This window comes from Xiphias gladius, chromosome 21 (genome assembly GCF_016859285.1).
Source record: "Xiphias gladius isolate SHS-SW01 ecotype Sanya breed wild chromosome 21, ASM1685928v1, whole genome shotgun sequence".
NCBI classification, from domain to species: domain Eukaryota; kingdom Metazoa; phylum Chordata; class Actinopteri; order Istiophoriformes; family Xiphiidae; genus Xiphias; species Xiphias gladius.
This window is the reverse complement of record NC_053420.1, coordinates 17,902,201-17,928,179: the sequence shown is the minus strand read 5'-3', so window position 1 is coordinate 17,928,179 and position 25,979 is coordinate 17,902,201. Positions and strand designations below refer to the sequence as shown.

The window sequence follows — 25,979 nt, the reverse complement described above, 5'->3', positions numbered from 1 at the left end:
CTGCAGCAGTATCACAAAAAGTTTCAACACTTCCCTGAACAAACCTGAAAGTGCTGACTCAAGAAGCAGACCTTAACTTCCCAGCAGCAAGAGTCACCCTTTACAGATTGAATCAGGCCTAAAACAGGACCGTTTTAAAGTAGAATGAGTGGCATTTAGCACTTAGCCTCATCATAAATAGAAGTGTCTAAAATGTGAAATGAACATAATGAACACTATGATCAGCGCTGGCAGAATACCCATCTTCTATTCACGTGTCACAATCCTCCCTAATTTTCCAACCACTTGTCAGTCCAACTGCCAACTGTGTGATGTTGATCAATAATGCATTAGACTAGTAGTTTTGAATCAATGGGTATGGAACAGATCCCTAAGGCTGGTTAATTGATTTATAACATTGTGACGTCTGTTTGGTTGGCACTGTGTTCTGAGTGTGTAACAATGTGACATTGGTATCTAGTCAAATTTAATTTGTGTGAGTTACTCTTAATTTTAAAGCAGGATAATTAACTTTCTATATTTCCATAAATCCAACAATGGATTCAGTGCGTTGAAAAACAACCTGTAGGTTTTAGGTTATGACATAATAACCTTTGTGCAATAAATAGACTTGCTGAATTATTGTTCGTTTTATCTAAGTTTTCATGTTTCCACTGTTAATTTGTGTGAGTAAGTAGCAACTTTATAATTAAGCAGATATGAAAAAATAAAAGGCTCATATTTCCATGAATCTGTGCGGGTAAAGTAAGTAATGTTAGCATACAGCGTGTATATGTATAGGAGTGGGGGCGTGGATTAAAGCTGTAGCTCCGTGAGTTAAGTGTTTGTGGGTGCAAACTCTAAGCAGTAGTATTGGGGTACTGCAGTGCTTTTCTGCTTATTCTCCGAGCACGTGATGATGGATGCACGTTTCTGCAGAGGTTACCGTGACCACAAAGCTCACACATTTCCATCCCTCCATCGTTCCCTCCCTCTACATCTCCCTCCATCTCTCTGTTCAATTCGAGAAACAGCTCCCCATCTTCCTCTTCAAGCATATCTACATGGCTTATAAAATACCACACCATTATTTATATTTCCCCTAAGTTATATTCCAGACTTCAAAAAACAGTTTAATCCTTCAATGCATTAGTTTTCCTCAGTTTTCCCATGAAATGTTTTCCCCTCATCACCTGCATAAGCATTTGTTCATTATTGCAGAGGCACACACAGCCTTCCTGTGCCTCTATTATCTCACTTACAGTATTTGCATCGTTCAAAGTGTTAACGTGTTCTTCCTCCCACGACGTATTGAAAAAATCACATCATCGATTACTTCTTTCGAGCATAGTCTCATCTCTTCCCTCCCCCATCCCACCTGCGTCTTTCTATCTCTCTCTGTCTTTCTCCGCTGCCAGCCCTCTCTTTGCTGCAGTGTGGAATTTTCCGAGCACAGTGTGCGCTGCAGTGTCGGGTCTCGGAGTGATGGCGTAAAGGCAGATGAAAAGGAAGGAGGAAGGAGGCAGGATGAAGGGCGAACGCCGCTTAACACGCAGAATAAAAAAAAAACAAAAGAAACCCCCCAAAAAACTGGTGCCATTGTGATGAAAAACCCGCCGCCTCATCTCCCTCCATAAGTTCAGTGGAAAAATACCAGACAGACATAAAGCTACAGTGGAAGCCCCCAAAACACACTGAAGAAGTTTTTTTGGTAGATTCCACTAGATAGTATTGTATTGTATCTAGCATTTCTACTAGCATTGTATAAAGCATCTTACTGAAAGTAGTGTGATAAAGAAATAAAGGACGTTAAATAATAGGCACAGATTCTACATGCAGGAGACATTTAATCATAGCTTTGGTCATTTTACTTGCAGCCATTATGGTCAGTTTTTGTTACCGTTTGAAATGCCTCTTGCTTCTTGCTAAATTCTCATCTCCTCTCTTTAGGTATTGAAACCTTATTGCCCCTTTATGTCACTCTGAACACTGACATACGGTCAATGCTTATTTATTTTTTGTTCACTCATTTTCATCACATCGTTTCCTACATTACGAGAAACAGTGCCTACATTTTCGTAAAAGCAATGAGGAAGAAATTGTTTCCCCTAAAGGGACTGTAGCTTTCCTCCCTTTTTCTTGCATTTGAATGAGTAGGGAGTCTCGGAAGGCCAATAAAAAAAAGACGAGGCTCTCTGATGAAAACTCTCATGCTTGTGAATGTGACCATCTACATATCACTGTCATAACATAAAATACATAATCGTGGAGGATGTGTGTTAATCCCCAGCAGTAGATTGATTTTTTGTTAGGGACAAATGGTTCCCAGCAGTTGTCCTAGCAATGTCCCCACAGGAAAACAGTCATGCCACAGTTAGTTACTGCAGCATTTTTGGTGTGAAAGTGGAGGAGGTGATTGGAAATGTGTTAACGACATTCTGGGACTGTGACGACTGTGCGGCACTGGGCTTCTGTGGTAATGCGGTAATGGCTGCGGTGGGTAAATGGATCAGAGAGCGTGAGAGCGATGCCACTATAAATGGTAGTGAGAGAGGGAGACTGGAAGTGCGTGTGTGCGTTTCTGCATCATAGGTCACACCGCCGGTGTGTGTGTAGGACATGACAGCATTTACCCTGCTACTGGGACTCTTCAAGACCCCTCATCTCCAGTAACCTCAGTTGGGAAATTCATCCATCATACCATCATGTACATACAGACACACAGCATACACTAATTCTGCATTTTATTAGGAACATTTAGCTAAAAGTAATGCAGTCTAATACAACATCAGTCCTGAAATAAACCCTCCCTTTATGAAGGTTTCAGTGCTCAGTTTTTGTTAAAACTGTGTTAAAGAGGTGTTGATTCAACTGTGTGATCATTTTGGAGGATGTAGTGTGTGGTGACCGACCCTCATTGATAAAAATGGGGTGGACAAAATAATAGAAACACCTGTCAGTATAACGCAATACAACTGATCATACAGCTGAATCGGCAACTCTCTACATCAGTTTCAACAAAACCTGAACATTATAACCTTAGTTGAAGTTAGTATTTATTGCAGGACTGTTGTATTAGTTGTTTTAGCTAGGTGTACCTAATAAACTGGCAACTGAGCATACACACTCAGTCACACACTTGGTATAGTTGCATACAGCTGAATTTATCGACAAATAATACTTTTGTTTGATGGCAAACCATGCATAATATGCAGGAGAGTTGCAAAAATCCACTGTATCTTGAATCCCATATTGGATTATGGTAATCTACACAGAGTAGTAGTTGATTGGAGAATATCCTTTAACACGATTTGTATTGGAAACTGCTAAATCTTCTTTTATTTAAGGAATAAAAGTGATTTTAGGACGCAATTGACAGTGACTGTACTTTGTGAACTCTGCAACATATATAGGAGTAAATGGATCAGTGGAAACCGGGTAGCTCATTCAAAATTGGATTGGAAATGTTAGCACAATTACTTGGCACCCAGTCAAGCTTGTGAATATATCAGAGAATGAGGTTAGAGTTTGCTATGCTGGCCAACACTATGAATGAGTGGAGCAGTTGGCAGCAGGTTGGCGAAAACATTAATCGAAAAGGTTTGACATATATTAGATATATCCAACCAGCGTGGATGTACGTGTGAGAAACCTCGGCCACACCTCCTTGAATCCCCCTATCATTTGTTGCTCTCTTTATGTCACTTTCTGGTGCCAAAGGAAACTAGACCAAGTGAGCCTCAGTGACAGGAGGGCTTTTATGGGAATCCCGAGGGGCCTGGGACCTAGGCCAGAGTAGGTCGCTGCCACAGGTGCCAGTCATCTGTGCTTGTATGCACAAGCTCAGGGACACTGTCAAAGCAACCAAAAGAGAAGAGGAGGGAGGTCTAGAAACGTTGTCGATAGGTAACCATCTTAAAATGTAGATATTAGGTAAATCCTTAACAAGGAACAAATAAAGTATCCTTATACCAGACACTCCTCTAAACACATAACATTCATTTATTCATGTATTCATATAAAAATGCTTGCATTCTCTCTTCTAACCAGCTCTATAGGAATGTGTCTGAACCACTGGCCTATGTACTGTAGTTTCAGCCTGTCTGACTCAATTTGTCCCATGGAATAATCCCAGGGTTACATAACCCTGACCCCCTAGCCCACCATCACGACAACCAGCGGTAAATCCCAGAGATCAAGAAAGGGATCAGACAAAAGGAGGACAGAAAGAACAATGAAGAGGAAGGATGAAATAGGAGGGGCCATGGATGTAAAGCTGTTTGACTGGCAGGCAGCAAAGGGCATTTGGCCATCTCCTCTGAGAACACAGACTGGGTGAGAACACCGTGGCAGTAGACAGAGGGCACTGCCAGAAAAGAGAGTGGCTTACGCTGTGAAAACTACTGTCAACAGAAACTCCCAATGAACGGCGTGTGCTGTGAGGAACAAAAAGGTGGCAGGGTTTAAGCAAACAAGTCACGTGAAGAGTTAATTGTGCCAGCTGGAACTGCACTGGTATGAGATAATGCAATGAGGCAGACAACGAGTCAGAAGATTTTCTAAACTAATCCGTATTTCCCACCTATTCTCCTTGATGGGACAAGCTGTCTTCAGTCAGAAGCTCTGCCAAAAAAAGAGCTGGGAACTGGGACAGGCCTCCCAGGGCGTAAGGTGAACTATCTGTGAAAAGTTAGAAACGAAAAGGAGCAACCCAGAAATTCTATTAGGTCTTGCAACATGGAGGGAAGGATAGTGGAAGTAACCTTCAGAGACGGTGCTAAAAACAGCACAGTCCTTTAGTAGGAGAGAAAGAGAGGTTAATTAAAGCCTGAGCCAGAGGGTAAGAAGACAAATTTACCCTTAACGAGAACAACTTGAATATAGCCAGAGAGGAAGGGGGAGTTGAGACACTGTTTTCAATCACTTTCTCCATACATCCCTTGGAACATTTTCCACTCTTGCTGCCAAGTAAGATACATAGTATCCGATGTCAGTGAACTTACTCACACACCTATAGAGTTCCAAGCGTCTCCATCCCCCATTGGGATCATACTGCGAACCATACTGTGGATGTAAGAAATGATTCTCGTGAAAAAACATCCACTAGGATATTATATAATGTCTGCAAGCATATTCTGTTCCTGATCTTTTAGGCAAAGATCGGAAACAAGTTATATATTTGTAGCTTAAATATAGAAAAACAGCGAGTGGGCCACTTTATACTGAATAAAGGCAACATTATACTCCAACAGAAGTGCTTGTCAAATTATCAACCAGCATCTGAAACTACTTTAATGTTTTCACTGTAAATGCTGTCCAGGAGAAAATGTGCGCATTATCCCCATATTTGAACTTTTATCATTTGCAACCCCTCTCTATGATGGTAGGCTTTTCACATTTGCCCTCTGACGCAATATGACACATTAAAAGAGATCCGTTTTTCAAGTATATGTGGGCCTTAAGAAAGAGAGATCTGCCAATGTTGGGGTATTTACTGTTGCATGACTTCATCTCGTCTTTCCAGTCTTGCGTCTGTATCCCTTCCTTCATTGTTTTCTCCATGCCGCAGCTTCATCCCAAAGAGCACAATCAGTCCCACAGAGGCCCAGAGAGAATTCCTGAGACTCTCTCTTGCATAAGGTGAAACGGGAGATGTCAGATATCCTGTTACCAGCCAAAGTCATCAACCAACTTCTGCTTGCTTTGGCAACAGCAAGAAGCCGAAGACACTTTATGTGTGTTGCATGTATTTACTTAATCTAAATAGATCCAAAAAAAAAAAGGAAAAAATCATGGAGAATTGTTTAAATGTGTATGAATACAAGTATATTAAGACGTTACATTGCGCGTGTGTGCATGACTTTGTGCATGCGTGCACGACCAGCTGTTTATCAGCCATTTATCTTACGTGGCGAGTGGGTGTGTCAGCAGAGCTTAGTTGACCCCAAAGCCCCTGCAAGCATCACCACAAGAAGCAAACATAAGCACAAGCAAAGGGTCAGCGACACTGCTGACATTTGCTGCACACAGACCTTTTGCCTACATATGTATCAGGGAAACTGTCTATGTCTGTACGTTAAGAGTTGCGCAGCAGGCAGAAAACAGGGAAACCATGAATTCTTTACAAATATTTATTCTTTTTACAGTGGAAAGCAAGAGATTCATTGAATAGGATAATTGCTGTATGTGTAAGATGTGTAAGACATGTAAGACTGCCTAACACTGAAATGGCTGAAGATAATGATTATGAACTGGGCTAGACATAAAAGACAGTTATAATAAAAAATCCAAATGTACTTCAGTAGCATGCACAGAGCTTTTTAAGAGTCCATCACATTATTTACCTGTGATATACGTGGCTCGAATTTAGCCTGGCGTCCCTCTCATGTCTCCCGCCTCACTGTCTTCACTGAGAGCTCTATAATAAAGACAGATGTGTTCAGGGACGTACTCTCACAGGAGGGATTTTTTTTCCTGTTAAAACTTATCTCTTCTGTGCCGGCCTATCCATTAAGGGACATCACGGTTTCCATTGTGAGATATTAGAATCAACAACTTAAACATATAAAATGAAAAGGAATGTGAAATTTAATCATTCATTTTGTAGTTTAGTTTGTTTCAAGCTTGCACTGTATATGTAAGGTATTTTATACACTTTTGCTACATTATTACTTACATTCTATTTGTTTTGGGGTCTGCATGTAAAGTTGTGTTACTTTGGACTGCTATAATATTTTCAGACCAAATGTGCTTATGCTGTAATGGTGTAAAAATCACACTCATGAAAATCAGACCCAATAAGAAAAATAAATTAATAAATAAATAAATGTATATTGTCTGATTACTTAAGACGTTCGAATGAATGCGGTTTGGGATTTCAACAATGCTGGCGTGTCTTGGTTTTCTATGAAGGATCCCAGCATCTTCTGCAAGTTTTTATTCGTAGAATGAAAACATTAGAAGTTGCCTTTAACACTGTGGCTAATACAAGATGGTACAAGAGCTTGAGCCTCAACAAGGAGGGCACTGATGTTTCCATGCACAAGATATGCTGTGTTTCTATACTTACAGTATGTTTGCATTTAAGATGTTGTATACTAGTTCCTGCAAAATATATTTTCTGCATCAGTACATTTAACAGGTTTTTTAAGTGAATCTGTCAAATTTAAGAGCGAATTTACCTAAAACATGATCTGGATATGTAGTATGTTGCTTCTCTCTGTTCATGTGGCGCTGGTAGCTCCACGTGTTTATATCAAACATATCATCGCAACAGGATATATACAGCACAAAGGCTTTATGGACTAGGAACAGGAGTACTGCAGGTGTTATTTGATAGTGTGTGTCTCTGTGTGTTAGGGCTCCTCAGGGCCCGAAAGCTTCACTTATTCATCCTAACCTCCTCAGCTTGTGTTCTGAGACTCAGGGATGTGGTAATCTAACACCAGGCAACCTCTGATCTGAGATGGCTCAGTGGATCCCGCCGAGCACTTCACACGATCAATATGCCCGCGTCCTATTATGTGCACATACTTCTGTCAGTGAGAGAAAGAAAGAATGAGTTCATGGTGATAATTATACCGACCCAATAGACTCTTTTTGAGGCCCCCAAGGGAAAAAGGTGAGAAAAGAGTCAAATGAACTCATCTCAGCCGTCTGACCTCTGCTGTGTTCCAACACGTGCGAAAGACGAGAGGACCTGGAGGGTATGACAACTGTCCTGATAAATGGGGCATCACCGCTGTCAATTAGGGATTTTAGCTGAGGATACTAATCTTAAAGAGGATGGATCAAGATCTAGTCCACAGTCAAACATTATTAGAATCAAATGGAGCAGGAGTTTCTCTGACTGTTTTCCCAACTAAAAAATAGAAGCATAAAATCTAACAATGTTTGCTGAAATATCGATGACTTGTAAAGTCTATTGTCTGTTGATGTGTTTCAAGAGACAATGCATTACTGTCTGCTGTAGCTGTGTAGTCAAAGACTTTTTAGCAAACTTAGCCAAACATAACTCTCTCCTTCGTTCTCAAGAAACTGTCTGCTCTGTGTAAACAGCGGGCAGCGTCGGTGAATACATGGAATTAGGTCTGCGTAAACACACAGAGGTAGGTGGATGATTGGTAGGCTTGCAACGATGCGGGTTGCTTCACCTGGTTTTTGTAAAACTTCAGATATGCTGAGCTGACAGTCCTACCGCACTTAATTTCACCTGGCAAAGGCGATGCATAGGGCTGCCAGTGACTCCCTGCTTGGCCACAGGAGTTTAAAAGATGACACCCCTGTCTCTGTGAGTCCCTGAAATATCAGAGTTGGACTATCATTGGGCTCTGGCTGGACCAGGTCCCCTATCATCAGAGGACTTACAGGACTCATCAACCGCTTATCTGTGTTCTGTCAAACAATATGCAGCACCATGAAGGCTTTGCTTATAATTTTCTTTTTGCTGTAGTCAGTGCTGAGTAAGACTCTCCGGCTGTCTCACAAAGATGTGCACGTGCAACCTGACAGCACCCTTGTTGTTTGACCACCATATCTAAGCAACAGGACACAGCTACGAGAGGAACACGTCGATCCAGGGGTCACAGCAACAGTAACCCCTCGACACACTGCAGCAGCCACTCATGACAGCACTCCTCTAACGTTCATTCCCATGCTAATTCTTACCCTCATATAGAAGGCCTAGTACTGCAAGTCCTACCACTGTGGCATGTGTCTTACTGGATCACATTACACCGCTGTCCATCAACAACTGGAAAGCCAGAGAGGAGAGGGGAGGAGAGGAGAGGATAGGAGACCGACAGTCCTGGTTAAAATTACTGGCACCTCTGAATTTCAAGTACATAATTTAGAATATCCTCAGAAATTAATGCAAATTAACCAATTTCTTATAATTAAAATATTTTAATAAAATGTCCAAGGTGACTGAACAAAAGAAAATAATAAAAAATATGATAATAATATCAAGCCATCTAGAAGCTTCTTGCACCTGTGGCACAATTATGATTTTCTTTTTTCCAGTCACCTTGCACATTTTATTAAATGCTTTGATTATACAAAATTGGTTAATTAGCATTTATTTCTGAAGATATTTTAAATTCTGTGCTTAAAATTCAGGGGTGTACATGACCAGAGCTCACACTTAGAGGTGGATAGACAACCCACTACATGCTTTCTACAAAAGGACTTCTCTGTATTTTACAGTCATATTTCCAAGTGTGTGACAGAAGCTGACAGTAGATCAGTTCCTAGATTTGCTGGCTAACATACAAGAGAAGGTTCGAACTAAATGTCCTGGCATCCTCCCAGTTTTCCAGAGGTGTTTAAACTCACTGCTATGCTTTCTGCAGGGTGTGGTTTGTACATGATATTCCTCAAAGGATATTTATCATTCTTAAACTGAATCATTGTCTAGACCAGAAAAATGCAAGAAAAAAAAACAACCACTTTTTTTGACACACTATCCACAAACATTAAAAAAGCTCCACAGTCCTTTTGGTTCAAGTTGTCTTCTCACAATCTGTTGATTAAGAATATTAACCCGAATTTCACCTGATGCAATGCAAATAACCAGATAACACTGCTTTCATTCTCCCTAGGAGCAAATATACCTTTTCACTTTTCAAAGGAACACTTGATCTGATATTCGTACTTTCTGTTTTATGTTGGGACAACAGAAGAATGGGAGCTGCAGCTGTACTGCAAACAGGACTTAACCACAGGTTTCACTTCATTGTTTGTTGCTGACAGGAAACATTTGAGCTAATCTGTAATCACAGTCCTGAAAGCAATGAACTTCCTGCTGGCTTCCACATCAGTTATATTCTTTGGGCATGTTTCAGAAGACACAGGTCTGATGCTGAAAATAACAGAAAGAACTGCACTGCACTAAAAAGAAAAAAATGTGTTAGTTCCTGGAAAATGAAAGAGAAATAAACATGAAAAGGCAAACTTGACTGAGATTGTTTTGGGCTGATATAGCTGATGGGAAACAGAACTCTGCATACAGATTTTCTTTTCCTTTTTTTTTTTTTTTTGGCTATCTGGGAAGAGTAGAATATAACAGACTGGAATAGTTGGAGGATCACCAAGATCTCCCATGCCATCTCCTGCCTGCTTATTTACCCTATACATGAGAAAGAAACTTTTCTTTTTTCAACAATGGACCAAATGTACCCACTGTAAAATTTCACAACAGCCCTGAAAGTACTGATAATATTGCTGGAAGTACTTCTGGTTTCTAAAATAAACCAAAATATCTTTTTTCATCTTTGAAACCATGACACTGACTAATTTCCTGAGGTAAGGATTTAAATTTGAGGGTGAAACTCAACATAAAATGCATGTTAAGTGTCTCTTTATTTGTCGCTGCCATTTTGTAAACCATGCAACGGACATAATTAAACTCAAACATTACACTAGTGCCTGGCTACCAATAAATTGAACCAGCTTTTCGTTCTTCAGATGAAACAGCATAAGCAAAAGAAGTCAGTCTAAAATAACTTGTCTGACAGTCTGAGATAGAGAAAAGATTAAAATGAGTAAAAACATCTCCATAGATTTTAACTGTTCACATATTCCATGAAAAGCAGGGAAGGGCTTCTCAAATAACTCACACACACAAAATGGAGGGGAGCTGTTGAATGCAGAAATGTGAGCAAATTTCATTTTCTCAATTTGTGCAATAATAGCACATAAACACCTTGATGCTCCCCTTTGTTATCATGAAGTCTTCAAAGTATGTTTTGTCTCCAATATCAAACCCAACTTTCACCAGGCGAAAACTGCAGTTTCCAATAAATAAATAAAAGTGACTGAGTGGGTAGTTTTACCAAATTTAGGCATATTAGGGTCTAACCAAGTTCAGAAATGATAAATAAACAAATGCTTCTGGGCCTGGAGAGATGAGCCCATTAGCCAGCCTTCTAGTGTTTCTCTCTGTGGCTGACAACGTTGATTCTGCATTTAAGGTATCATGACACAGTCGCTAACTGTTCGCTGTCCAGCACAGGTGGGACTAGAACAGGAAGAGAGTCTTTATTCTTTGGGCTGGTCTTTGTGTGTTTGGCACCATGCCTGTAACTTAACAGAGCAGCTACAGTCTACACTTGATGACACGCCTGAAAGCAACAATGTTTGTCCCCGGCTCTTTTTGTGTGCCGGTCTTCCACCTTCTTTGACTTCAGTTCATCTATTGCTCATGGGCGCCAGTCATCCTGTTTCCTACCCAGGTTCAATACCAATGTGACTTCTTCAGGCCAGAACACCGAGGGCTACACAAGGACAATCTGAGGTCTGAAAAGAGGAAGCGCATTTGGGAGTGGGCTGGCTAAACACAGGAAGCTGACTTATTCTGAGTATCAGCACAGCACAACAAAAACCTTCATCCTGTCCTCTGTCTGTTGTGCCAATGTGCAACCTCAACATAACTGCTGAGTCTAAGAAATTTGAGTCTTCTCATGTCTTACTCACACTACTGGACATACAAAGGATAATATGGCACACAAACAACACACAGGCCTTTTGCACAGCAGAGATTTTTACTCTTTGTTACAGAGGGAAAAGCATAGGTGCAATTAATAAATTTAATTAACAACTGTCTGCATTCAATTTAGGTGTTTTGGTAATTTTCTATAGCAGTAAATTTACATTTTATTTAGAATAGTTAGGGAACCTAATTTTTTCAACTTTTTTTTTAGTACATAGGTAGGGGTTTATTTATTCTGAATGTTCTACAGACATACATTATACACCTCAACTATAGTTCAGTTGTATGAAGGAATGTCATACTACAATCAGTGTAGGTGTAAAGCTGAAGTCCTACAAATAATACTAGATCACATTTCTTTTTTTTTTTTGTTGTTTTACAAAGTCACAAAGACACACATTAACACACACAACTGCACTAAGTCTCCCCAAAATTTCCGCGTGACCACAAAGCGTCGAAATGATGTGAAGCAGGTGAGTTGTTTGTGAATCATCCATTCAGATACAACTCACCTGTATGTTTGCGTCATTAAAACTCACAAAGTAACTAAATCCAAGGGATGCAGTTACCAGAGACCAGATTACATGACCTTGTCCACAACTGTCAGTGCAACAGTGAAATAATTACAGGTTATGATACCAAAAACCATGTTTTTTTTGGGGGTTTTTTTTCCACGTTTTGCTTGGTTGTTAAAGAAAAGAAGATCATGGTTTTGGAAAACTGCCAAGACTTTCACAACCGCTGCTTTGGACCATGGTCACAGTCTATTACATAATAACACTACAGATACATGTTAGGAGTTATACTATAACAAAAAGGCTTTATACAGACAGTCTAGTCCTTCAGTGTTTTCTGGATCACTCATGTGATGCTGACGTCTGCATGTCAGCAAATTACTAACACTTAACGCAAAATGTCAGTCAACATTCAGTGTGCATAAAACAAAGATAGACATTCCATGTTTTGCAGCATACTACTCCAACATGTTTTCTGATACATCATAATTATGAATTAGACATTTTTCAGAGAAAAACATGTAAAAACACAAAGAAACAAAAACCTTTTCTGGAAGTTTACTTCCATTTTTTTTCTTTTCACAAAAAAATCCTGTCCCATGGTGTTAACTATAGAATAATCGATGGAAACAATCTCTGCAAATCAAAGACAAGTTCAAACACTACCTCGCCCTCTGTCTGCTTCAAAAACACACCAACACAAGCATGCACAAAAAAAAACACGTCGCGTGTCATGTTCAGAGTACACTGGGTTCAATATGCCCTTGGAAAGGTGTGTATAAATAAACTAAGGAGTGGTGTTTTAACTGGTAGACTGTCACAGGCAAAGAAACAGGTCTGGGAAGTAGTGAGATGCTGCAAGAGAAGTAAAGGTGAATAGACAGAATCTACTAAAATCTACGGTGAAGAAAATGTCAAAATACACAGGCACACATGGTAGTTGGAGAGCAGACAGGGAGCCCCGGAGGAGCTTCCACTGGAACTTATATTCAGTTTGGGATTAAAGATGTGACGCTAAAGTTGGACAAATTACCTTGTTTCTTGAATGAGTTTACAAGATTTAGAAGACAACTTACAGAATCACACCAAAGTCACAGTGCAGAATCATCACGTGAGTTAGGAACGAATGAGAGAGAGCCACTGAAAAGAGTAAAGGGGTAAATAAAGAGAGAGCGAGAGCGAGTGTCAGGTTGCTGCTGACGAGGAACGCACAATATGAAATATTTGCGATTTGAGAGATTTGATGGCAAGCCAAAAATTACAGTTAGGTCTTGGTTATTGTGTAGCCATTTAGGAATGCCTCAGCCTTCATTTGAGCTCTGTATAGAGTTACAAACAAACACGCACACACACACACACACACACACACACACACACAGACATACTCACACACAGAGGACTAGAACTGTTCACTTAATCCATTTTGAAATATTCAGAACCAGAAACTGCCGTAACAATAAACAAAACTCTGGTAGACTTATGCTGTAAGATTCCAAAACATGTTGCAATTTATCCAGAAGGCTTTTTTAGTAGTAGTGAGTAGTAGCAAGTGGTCACTGAGCTCACATGGCAGCCATGTGAGTCGCTGAGTGTTATAGTCTTTTGAGGATTGTAAAGCTTTTGAAAGTTCTCACAGGAGAAAAAATTGTTCACGAGGTAAATGTTTTGCAAATTTGAACCATGCAACACACCATAGATGCTAGAGGATATTCTACCTGGTGTGCAAAGGTGCACTGGTTTCACTGGCCAAAGCCGCTGTTCCTCTTATAAAGTATTAGAGAACCTGGTACTTTATATATTTACTCCACCACATTCCGCAGATGAAATTGCATTGTGTAGCTGCAAATGAGCCAGGACAAACTGTTTTATTACACTAATCTAATCTAATTTTTTTTTTTTTTTTTAATGCAGATCTCTGCGATGACACCCTCCATTCTACCAGTGCATTGATCTCAATAAAATAATTGCGGGGGGAGAAAAAGCCTTAAGATGCCGAAAGCCGAACTCTCTCAGGCTGGATAGGCGTAAGTTGGCATGTCTGAAAAAGATAAAATATACCCTTAACATAAACACACCCAAACTTTCCAATTCGGAGGATGCGCTTGTTTGTCAAAAAATATTATGTTCACTGTAAAGTAAATTCCACCATATTAAAAGTGTGTCAAGTGTGTCACCCTTAATACATAAAATATAATATTTAGCTATAAGCGATGCCACAACTCTTCTTTTATGCTCAGTAACTCAATGAACCAGACTAACAAAGTTAACTGCCCTGATATTTTCCGCTGTTCAATGATTTATTGGACAAGATCGCCCCCTGGTGAACATGCATGATAACTGGTTTCCTTTTGGTTGTAAACACTTAGCTAACGTACATCCACTCTTGGTAAGTATGAATGTCTTCTAATTGTAGTACCAGGTCCACTAAACACAGGAAACAGCGAACTGCAAACCCACATATTTGACAGAGGAGGAAAGCATCAAAGAAAATATTTAAGGACATGCCTAAGTTAATTGTCCTACTTGAATATTTTCTTCTTTATACCTCTACTCGACTACACTTCAGAGGGAAAGGTTGTAGTTTTTCTCGCTATTTCTGATACAGTTTTGTTGGCTCTGTTACTTCACAGAAAAAAAAAAGCATGCAAATCATAGAAGTTTCTAAATCCCTGTAAACCATGATGCAATTCCAAAAGATATATTCCAAATGTGCTTCAATTTTTTGAAAAAAAAAAACAAAAAACAAAAAACTGAAGACCTAATCTCGTAATGATGATTTACCATCTTATAATTCAAACTGCTTATTGCAGGGGTAGCATTGTAGCATTTCACTGCAAAGGGATGTTACTCTTTCTGGCACAGGATGTCAACGCTGAACAGTGCCGTGAATGTACGTAGCTACTTTTACCACACAGCTCCTGGTGCAGTTAACTTACATCAAATGCTGTTGATAACGCATAGAACAAATGTAACACTGAAAAAAACCATTTGTCTCAACATTCAAAGCTAGGTTACCCGTTTCGCTCCTGATACATACTTTAAGCTAGCCGGGCAAAAGGATCCACCTACACTGCCGAAACCCGGGATCGAACCAGGGACCTTTAGATCTTCAGTCTAACGCTCTCCCAACTGAGCTATTTCGGCGTGTTGTATGAACACGTGTGCAGCACATCAATATATACATGTCATCAACACGTTGATGTTTATTTCTAGGTTAACCGTCTATTTAGCCTTACCTAGCTAACTAACCAACTCTAGTAACACCACAGGTAGTGAGGAACCCCCCCAATCAAAAAAAGGTTTGTAAAACATCAAAACCTTAGCTTTCGAAGGAAAGGCGACACGAAAAAAGAAAAGATAAAGTTATCCGTAAAAGCAATGCAGGTGGAAAAGAACAGTAAGGAGCTACGAAGCCTTATATTTTATCCGTAATCAGCTGGAGTTGTTCTAACGTTTGAACACAAGATGGCGTCATTGGTGACCATAGAACGCTGGTTGGGATACTATTCACCGTGGACCTCGGTCCTTTTTAAAAAAAACGGGAAAAAAAACAATAGATTTAGAATAAAATCCTAAAGGAGCTTGTTTATATGCTGTCAGCTTGTCTATCAATGGCCACTATTTCAATAAGTCCTAGTTTACTTACTTGGCATTTGAAGACATTTTGTGGTTTAGGTGGAATGAGGTTAGATTTATATGAAAGCAAGACATTGTTTTATTACTTTCTATTTGTTGGTTTCCACACTGCGTACATTCTTTAATGTACGCTAAATAACAGATATGGAAAGCATGCATCCGCATAGGTTGAATTACCTTAAGCACGGTATATTTTAGAATATTTAGTGTATTTGACATACTTACAGTATAAATGTATATTGAATTATTTTTTCCTTATTTAGGTCTGTGAAAACTCAGCATGCAATTCCAGCCACCGATGAAAGCTACATTTCACCAAATGTAGAGCGCTCCTTGAACACAACATTGATCAAGCATCCTCGCATCATATAACGTATTGGTCAAATCAGAACTGAACTGTCACCAACAGGTACATTAAGTCCTGTCAAAGCACTGCCAGTTACTCTTCTTTATGCCATCCATTACTGGGCTCAGACAATAGCCAAAAACATCTGTCAAAGTCACTACTGGTTGAATTACTTGCCATAACTCAAAAAAAGAAGGGAGAGACTTTAAATACTCACTTGTTGGCTATTCTGACTTATGACTTGTGTGTTTTTTGGATGAAACCCAAATGTGAAGACATTTTCACAGTATGATAGGGTGGAGCAATATTGTAAGATTGTACTGGGCCATCGGGGGTACAAAACAGTGTATCTAGCTATTTTTATCATTCTGCACTTACTGTTAGTATTGGCATTTCTCCTTCCTCTAATGGGGTTCTGCAGTGATGCAGTGCTGTGCCTTTATTAGCTATATGATGTCCCAATGCCAGCTTCTATGCCTCCCTTCCCTTCCCACTTTTTCCCCTAATCTCCCATCCATACTGCCTCTCATTCTCTCTCTCTCTCTCTCTCTCTCTCTCGTCTCACGTTTTTGTTCCTCTGCCATCCCCAAGGTGACTTTCCTTCCTTCACAGACACTGCAGCTGTTCCTCACTTTGTTATGGAAGGCCTGAGTGTGTATAAGAGATGAGAGAGATGCAGACCGGCGGAATCAAGAGACGGAGAACCAAGGGATGAAATGGGTGTGAAAAAGGAGGGGACTGATTAGATTATCAAGCAGGATGGAGGGGTCTTCTCTGGCGATTCACTGCATAATGCAGTGAGGCAACAAACACACAGCACATGTACAGACAGATTTTCTCTGGTAAAAAAAAAAATTGAAGTGTCAACATCAAGAGATTGAGCTGCCTCGACAGATGCTTACCTGACTAACAAGTTTCATCTTCATTAGTACTGGTGATTAGCACAGTTGTCACATCACAGCGAGGCATAGTGAGGATTCACTACAGTCAGCACTAAATACTGCAAGTATCTGGGACGGAGTTTCTAAATTTAGGGATCAGAGAAATGGGGAGTGGAAACAGGAAATGTAGAAAGGCAAATAACAGCTGGAAAAAAGAGACAGATTCGGACAGTAAGGTGCAGAGGATGACAGATGGAGGATGTCCCAAGTCAGACCAAGCAGGATGAATCCGAGCAGTTCCTTCTTAAAATTATATACCTGCAGTTGTGATGAATCAATACGTTCTTTTTAAAAAAGGTCCTACTCATAATAAAAGAGTGATAAAGTTCACATATTCTTCTATTTACAGATCATATCCTTGTTCATTCTTGAATAGTCTAATGATTTCAGAGACTATATACAAAAAGGTTGGTTGGTTCAAAGTTGGTCTGCACTTTCTCTGTAAAATTATACTGTAAACGATTTGGATTATTAAATCTGTAATTATTACATTTTAGAACGGCCTTCCAAGTTATTAAATTTGAAAACAATTGGCCATTTCTTCTCGATTTATATCACTATTTCTTCTGTATCACTTTTGTTTCCTTTTTCATTGCCATTCTGTTAAGTGTCTAAAGCAGAAACAGGAGATGCTTATTTTTCTTATTCCAAATATTGTAGCAGATAAAATGCATCTTCACTGACATGTATAAATATATAAACACTGTATAAGGATTTCTCCTGTGTAAATGAAAATCAATATTTGAAAAACAACAACTAATACATTGAGCTTGAAATGTATATGAATTTCACAATGAACAGAGATATTCTTAGATAGATCACCTTTTTAATACAGATTCTGTTCTGTTCTATACAATAACACATAATATAAATCTTATACAATGCTAATATTTCTCTATACACATGGTCATTAATGTACAGTACAGTGTACACACATACAGTATTAACACAAATACATTTATATGGATCTTCTCTTAACTCTAACCTTTCCAACTCACTCAGAGTTTATCACAATGGCAAATTTTCTGTCCGGCAGATGCTTGTGACCAAAGAAAAATAGTTTTTTTTTTAAGTTTTTTTTTTTTTTTTTAACTAAAACCAAACAGACACTTTAATATTTACATCCCTGAAAAATGCACATGAATACACAAGAATTACTGTCTTCGGTCTGGCTCACAAATAGTGTAAAAGGAGTGATGATGAAGGAGGAGATAGCCCAAAGCCAAAGAAGCTCTCCAAGACTTTAGCCCATACATAGTTTAAAGTGTACTCTATCCACTAACTGACATAAAGCTTTACCTACTGTTAACACCCATAATACAACAGTTGATTGAGGACTGGTTTATTGTTTTATGTCCAGCATGTCTGGAAATGAGACATGGAGCCCTGAGGAGAAAGAGAGATACAGATATAGTGTAACATGTCCAGGACTCAGCCCAGAAGCTGACAGAGGTCTGTCTGTCTCTGCAGTCATTCAAAGTGCTGTCCACCATCAGTGACTCGACCCTCCAGAGCAACAGACAGCTAACATGAGGAGCTTTCCCATGTCACTGGTTGTTTTTTCATGTTTGGATTTCTCTGGTTTAAGATGCAAGTTAATCTGCAGTGACTAAAGTGACGGTTTAAATGTAGTTTTCACAAAATATTGCCCTTTGATTCCCACTTTAAAACTGAAGTGATACAATTTCAGTAATATTACAGTAGCCTGTCATATACACAGTTTCAATTGCTCCACATAATTTGTTGTTATATTATGCCCAGTGGCCTTCTGCTGTTAATCAGAAGATGAAGTCCCCTTTCTTCTCTCTTCCCCCTGTAATCTAAAGCATTAATAAAAAAACAACAATTCTGTGTGTTCACATTCTCTTTGTTCACATCCTAGGGGTCATTGCTTTGCTCATGTTTTATTGCACATAATTGTGGACGCACACACCCGTTTATTCATTTATGCAACCACACACTTGTTACACACGCAAACACACATGCATACATGCACACATGTAAACGTACAAACACAATCACGCCTACATCATCATGACCGTTAAAGTTTGTTTTTCAAAAAAAAAAAAAGTCATGCCTTTAAGCTTTAATTGCACACATTCTTCTAAAATATGGTGCTTATTGGAAATGAAATCTTAATCAGTTTTTTTGCAGTTCCCTGGTAGTTTCACGTGAGCCTGTAAACTTTGAATCTGAATGCTTGTATTTACCTGCCAATAATTTGCTATACCATATAAAGTCTATGCAAACACTTTCACTCATACATTGTTGTAAACATACAGCAGGACATTCAGCACCACGAGAATTTGTTAATAACTCAGTTAAGGCATGAAAGAAATAAGGGAAAGAAAGAGAAATATAGACTTCCATTAATATTTTTTCTCACTGAGAATATCTGTGCAGGTAGATATTGGTGTGCTTTCACAGAAAAGTACTTAATATAGATCAGTGTGCATTGAGTGTGTGAGTGTGTGTGTGTGTGTGTGTGTGTGTGGCGCATCTGTGCATATGTACATGCAAATTGAAAGTGCACGCAGGAGCAATAATGTATGCATTTGCTGTATTATAACTCTTACCCTACACATGGGGTGAATACTAGTATTTTCAGTAGCCATGATTATAGTGTCGTCCTAATGTTTGGCCAGTGTTACCATAGAGATACAGTGGCCACCATATCAGTCAGGAAGTGGACTAATGAGAGTCTATTTACGGAAGGCAGAAAGCTGCCTCTAATTAGAGCTCAGGACTCACCTGTCTCCATGTCTGCATGGAACCAGAGGTCATGGGATTTCTCCTAACATTTGTAAACAAACTGGCTCTTACTTCTCTCACAACCATGCACGAATATTCACAGGATCCATCTCTAGCAAATCGATAAGATACATACAATTTTTCAAATTCACACACACACTCACACTCACACATACAAACACGTGTGCGCGCTGAAAACCAGCGTTATTCCCTCACTGCCTCTGTGAGGCATCGATCAGTGCCATCACTGGCCTCCACCCGTGGCTTGCGACTCTTCCTTTGGCCTCCCCCTTCCACCCAGGAGTTATGAATAACTGTCCCCCCGCTGAGAGCCGGGTCCACCTGCAGAAGGGACACTACCCTTTTCTTGACCCGTGTTTTGAGTGCACGGCGCAGCTTCTGCCGGGTGAAAGCATAGAGCAGAGGATGAAAGATAGTGGTTCCATAAGCCATTGCTAAGAAGCAGAGGCGGAGCCGCACCAGGCTGTCGCTGGGACCCAGACACAGGATCAGAACATTGACTGCAGACAGAGGGGCCCAGCAGCCCAGGAAGGTGGATATGATGATAAGGGACATTTTTAGGACGCGACGCTGACGTTCTCGGCGGTCCCTGTGTCTGCGGACTGCACGCCTCAAGGCGATGATGGCAGAAACTGAGGCCTGGACACCCACTGAGGAGGCAGGCAGTGGTGAGGTGGCGTGAGTCTGTGTTGAGGCTGAAACTGAAGCTGGGGTTGGAGAAGCGGGGGTGGCTGGTGTGGTCGCAATTGGGGTGGTGGCAGCAGTACTGACAGTAGTGATGGTTGCTCCACTGTCGGACATCCCTTGAGGCATGGAGGAGATTGGTGGGGGTGATGTTGGTGTAGGGGTGGGAGAGGGGATGAGGGGAGGATGGGTGAGGTTCTGGTTCTGGTTAGAGGACATAACCTCCGTGGGCAGACTCAGGTCCTTCCTCCTTTGCCTCCTGCAGCGTATCCTGCAGGTGGAGTCTTTCACACGTGTACCCCTCATCATATGGGAGCCAATGCGGATGTTGAGGGCCTGTAGAATCCTGGAGTAGGTGAACAACATGACGGCCACAGCAATGAAGAAGCAGGGAACTTGGAGTAACAAGTGGTAATACATAGCCAGGCCTGTGTAATACCCCTGCCCTCCGACACACAGCAGTGTCCTGTTCTGCCATACAGGAGGCAGGTGGTGAGAAGCGGAGGAGGGGTGAGTGGAGGCTAATAAGGATGGAGAAAGGGTGGAAAAAGTGGGGGTCAGTCCAGCAGTGATCTCAGAGTCATTGTTATGCCTTTTGGGCTCCTCATCCTCACCACCCTCAGCCATCGTAGAGAAGAAGTCCCCCTCAAGGAAGGGCAGGAAGAAGACAGCCAGAGACACAGCCCACACTGCTGCCAAGAGCAGTCCAGCACGCCTGGGGGTCAGCAGACGACTGGCTGGACGCACCGAGATGTCGTATCGGTCCAAACTGATCACCAGTACATTCACCGCTGTGGCCACACTGGTGAACGTGACACACGCCTCATGAAAGCAGCACAGCGTGGCCAGGCTGCCAACTCCACTTCCATTAGCTGGTAGCAGGATCACAGCCACAGTCAGTGGCAGACACAGCACACAGACCAGTATGTCCAGCACATGGAGGTTGACTGTGACTAGGTTGCTGACTGAATCCACCAGGTTGGACTGAGCACAGTAGAGCACAAGTACGGTCAGGTTGCTGCTGAAGCCCAACACCAGCTCCAGCAACAGCACAGTGGTCAAAGACACCTGGAAGCCCAGAGGGTAGGGTGTGCTCCAGCCCTCCTCCACACCCACCTCGCCCCCTCCATCCAGCAGGCCTACCCCCTGACCGTCGCTGGTCTCCAGGAGGTCACGATAGCCTTCGGTCTCCATTGACGCCACAGCACTCCTTCACACATAGCAACAGTGCCCACCACACCAGACCATGCTCTGTCTCTCCTTTTCCCCCGGATCAGATGAGACAGCAGGGAGGATGATGACCAGATCTGTGGTTGATTCTATGAAAAAAAGAGTCATAGAAAGAAGACGGGGAAGAGACAGAGGACAGAGAGAGATCAAACAAATTAGCCGTCGGCCTGTCTCATATTTACTCAAAAATAACAATGTACAACGAGTACAAGTGAAGAGAAGCTATGAGTTGACACAGTGAGTTGAAAGCGTTCCTGGTGGTCGATTGGAATCATGGGTTGCAGTTCAAGCTGCTGCTTCTGACCCATGTCTCACTGGGCTCAGGCAGTTAGACAACAACATGCATTGCATAGACAGTGGTAATAGTTGAGGAGAGGAATTGGAGCAGGATTTCTCTTGGGGGACATTTTCAAGTATGATTGCATTAAGTGGAGACCCAGCAGAGGATCCCCGAACAGTCTACAGATTTTAACAAACCAGTGGGGAATTATTTCCTGGCTATGCTTACAGTTCATATACTAGGCTCAATTCTGTTACAAAGATGTAACCATGCTTCTCATGAGTATGAGTGGGTGGATGTTTGATTCACTCTTATGCAACATACATTATATGGGTCAGAAAAGAAGCTTAAAGGGTAAAGCAAACATACAAGAATCAACCAAACCTGTAGTGTTAAGATGGCAGTGACATACTACGTGCTGTGTATAGCAGTTACATCTACCTTTACCTGTTCCTCCATCACTGACAACCCACCTTGTAAAGACAATTAATGCCTGTACAAATCCAGTTAATGGCAATATGAAACCCTCCGCTTAAATCCTGTCTTGTTTTTCAACGAGCGGTATATCACTGTCAGCTTCTGGCTCAAAGAGGAGAGGTGGCAGAAACATTGGTAGGCTGGTAGAGGGAAGTGTGTAGTGCATGTCAGCATAGCAGGTACCCAACTGAGGTTGGCAGCAGTTAATAGTTCTCACAGGGAGACATAATGAAGACGAATGGATCAATGATCCACAGACAGTGGCACATAAACAATGCTATCAGAGAAAGACTAGCTACCCTGGCATCCTCTCTCAACACCCCCTTTCTCCTCTGCTCTCCTACAGTATATCCCTCACATCCCTTCCTATTCTGTTCCCTTTTCAGTTTACTGGCAGAGACAGACTACTTTACATGTAGAGCATGTTATTCATGGCTGGCTGGATGCTCTCTTGTGCCTGGGAAGGAATCATATAAGGTGCTGGTTGATTCGAGAGAAGATCCTTTGTCTGTATCTAGTAAAAAAGAAAACTATTCCCTCCCTGACTCTCGGAATGAAGAAGAGCTACAGGTGTGTCCTTACTGGCAGCGTTGACCCCAGCCTTTGCTGTCAGCCTTTCCCCTGCCACAGCTTTTGTTCTCACCCTCTTGTCTGCCCTTTTCCCTTTGTTTTATTTCACAGTTTTTTCTCCCATTTGTCATGTGGAAAGGACCTACAGGCAGAACAGGACTCAGTGTGGAGCAGTGGTCTATCTTAATCCACTAATGGGTTCCATGGGGTTTGCGGTGTTGCTGGAACATTGATTTAAAGCATCATCGATCTGCCAATTTAACAAGCCTGAGGAAAGGGAGCACACAAACACTTGCTATCTCATCCTCTCACGGTTACCTGTGGTCTCATTTTGAGAGCTAAAATAAAATAGTTGAGAGTGAATTATTCCTATTCCCTCCTTTTAACACCAGCTACAGTTAAAGAATTGTGTTCTTCGTTTACTTGATCACGGGTCACAGTATCAAGAAGCATGTGACTTTAGTGATCGAAAGTACTGTTTTTAAACTGTTGGAAACATCTTCCGTATTTGTAATATTTCCCCTTTCCTCGAAATAGTCAAGGGAGTATTGAAATAACAATGGAAATTTAGCCTTCAGGGTTGCAAAATTACAGCAACATCATTTGTTTTCACAGATGGGGTCCTAGGAGTAAAATCTTAATCTAGATCCACCCATTCTTTTGAGACTACCCACACTGAGCATCTAACACAAGAATATTCAGTGGGCTGTGACCTTATAATGTCATCAAAATCGATTGTCTTAACTCTCTTTTTTCAATATGGTGGACAACATGGTGCAACAGAGGATAATGGAGCGAACGAAGGAACACTTTATATTTAACATTCAATCACCTACACCAATCACAGAGGCAACATACATGTCAATATTACATTGACCAAGCAGTTTCTTCCAGCTCATGTGCAGGTTGTTTAAAGCACTGCAGTAAATACACGTCAGGGAAAGAGGTGTGTGTAGAGCTAAATAAATAGCTTTGTAAATGTAAGCGTACCGTTGTTGACAAGAATGGGATGGTACAGCACAACACTCAGCTGAGATCTAAATTTTTATTATTCACAAATAATCCGAAAATAAAACAGAGACATGTTTAGTTCTTCTTTTTGACAAGAGTAAAATTAGCCAAATTATTCCGCAGTCACTGATTTGATCCATCTCACAAAACATTAGGCCATCATCTATTTTTCTTAACAGTCCTGCCAGTAATTAGATGGGGATGATTGTGTTCTGGTGAAATGAGCAGGCTCAATAGCTTTCAACAAGAGTAATTTATTCTAATTCTATGACTATGAGAAACAATGAGCAGCAATCAGTCCTGTGATAATGGACACTTAGTACAGTGTGATGAACTGGTAAGAGATACAAAGAGCCACGGACAGAAGAGTAGAAAGCGTCAGTGTTAGCATGTTATTTGGGGAGAAGACAAACTGTCAGAAGCCCTTTATATGAGCAGCTGTGACTGACCTGCCGGCAGGAAAGTGACAACATTCTGGTTTTTACAGGGGCAGCGGGAAGAGAATTGAAATGTGTAGACAGGGTGCTGAACTTTGGGTAGCTTTTCTAATGATCACCAGTGTTTGTGTGTTTCAGTGGGAAATGTAAATACTCAGGTTCATTTGAGGTTACAGATCTTATTCACTTTGTGGTCCTAGTACCTGAGAAACAAGCTACAGGGAAGTCCATTTCAGTGCAGCGCCGTCTGCTGTAATAATGTTTTGGTTCGATCCATTGTATTGTACTGTTGCAACCAACCGGAGGGTACAGACATATCCGTGTGTTTCTGTGCAAGTTGGCTGAATAAGTTGTGGTATCAGAAAATAGCTGGAAACAAGGTGAAACTTTGGCACCATAAATTACATCCTGTGATTGACAAGTCAGACAGAAGGGAAAGGGGCAGAGGGAGCTTAAGGCACGGACTACAAAATATGTTATATTAGGAAATGACCCAAAGGAACAGAATCTAAAATCGAAAAAGTCTGACAAGTTTTCGGACATTTCTGCTTTGGTATTTAATCTGAAGACAAAAAAATCTGAAGCTCGACTGTTTATTCAACAGTTCTGTTAGGTACTGTTGAGTGAGCATCATAGGCGATGATGTCATTTCAGTCACAGTCTGAAATTGGTTTTGTTAAACTCATGTGCCCCCTTCCTCAGTCATCAATCAACAGCATAATTTACAACCGTGTGTTGAAAACTAATTAAAGTGGCAGGTTGGCTCAGTATGGAATCAAATGAAATCACTATCATCCTCAGATTTTACTTTGGCTTTGCAGATGTTTTCATCAAATCTGGTGTCTCGGTTACTATAAATTCTGTGCTCTGCTCCAAAACAACAACAAACTGACAGTGTCCTAGACTGCACAACTCCTGCATTGACCTATAATAACCCTGCTGTCAGTGTTATTATGGGTGTCGGGCAGGAGATGACAGGTTGTCAAGCCCCTTTTCACAACATCAGAGGGTAAATGCTAGAGCAGATTCTGTTGTCAGCGTGAGACTTTGTGTCCCTCTTTCTTTTCTAAATTTTTCTCTTCTCTTGCAATCTCGCATACACTTACATGTATTTAGTTTTGTCTCCTGAGGACACATTTTCTGCCAGAGGCTAAATTACTTCTGCCCAACACAAAGACAAACAGCAGGCATGCATTCGGCCCAGACATCTAAAACAACATAGTGTGAAGCATTTCATTTTCTTGGCCTGTTTGTTAGGTATGTTTTGGTGAAATAATACACAACATTAGCACACTGAGAGGATATGTCAGAAGAACAGGATGGATAATGTCCAACGTACAGTGTATATGCTTTCGGAGCAAGGATCAAACTAACAGTGATGTACATACATAGGTGGAGAGCAGACATGTCTTCAGAGGAAGTTAATACAACGTGCACTGAAAAACGAAATAATATTAATAAACGTTTTGCTCTAGTTGCAGCCATCTGAAGTAAGGGGGGCTGACACAGAAAAGCAACAGGCCCAGCAGATGCTTTAACCAGAGCAGGTGGAGGATGTAGATGGCACTGATACGGGTGATGTCCCCCTAGGCTCCCAATAACTGTGGCAAATT

At 41.0% G+C, this 25,979-nt stretch overlaps 1 protein-coding gene and 1 non-coding gene across 2 annotated transcripts; both read right to left on the bottom strand.

Moving 5' to 3' along the window:
* Positions 1-15,053: 15,053 nt before the first annotated feature.
* trnaf-gaa lies at positions 15,054-15,126 on the bottom strand. Its single transcript has one exon. It is a non-coding gene; the product is annotated as a tRNA-Phe (tRNA).
* A 4,734-nt stretch (positions 15,127-19,860) lies between these two features.
* On the bottom strand, positions 19,861-21,555 carry LOC120783208 (G-protein coupled receptor 22). The gene has a single exon (XM_040116015.1). It carries the CDS (start codon positions 21,553-21,555, stop codon positions 19,861-19,863), a length of 1,695 nt encoding a protein of 564 aa, XP_039971949.1.
* Between the last annotated feature and the right edge of the window lie 4,424 nt (positions 21,556-25,979).

Coding starts and splice junctions, on each gene's coding strand:
- LOC120783208 (XM_040116015.1), bottom strand. CDS start 21,555: ATGGAGACCGAAGGCTATCGTGACCTCCTGGAGACCAGCGACGGTCAG.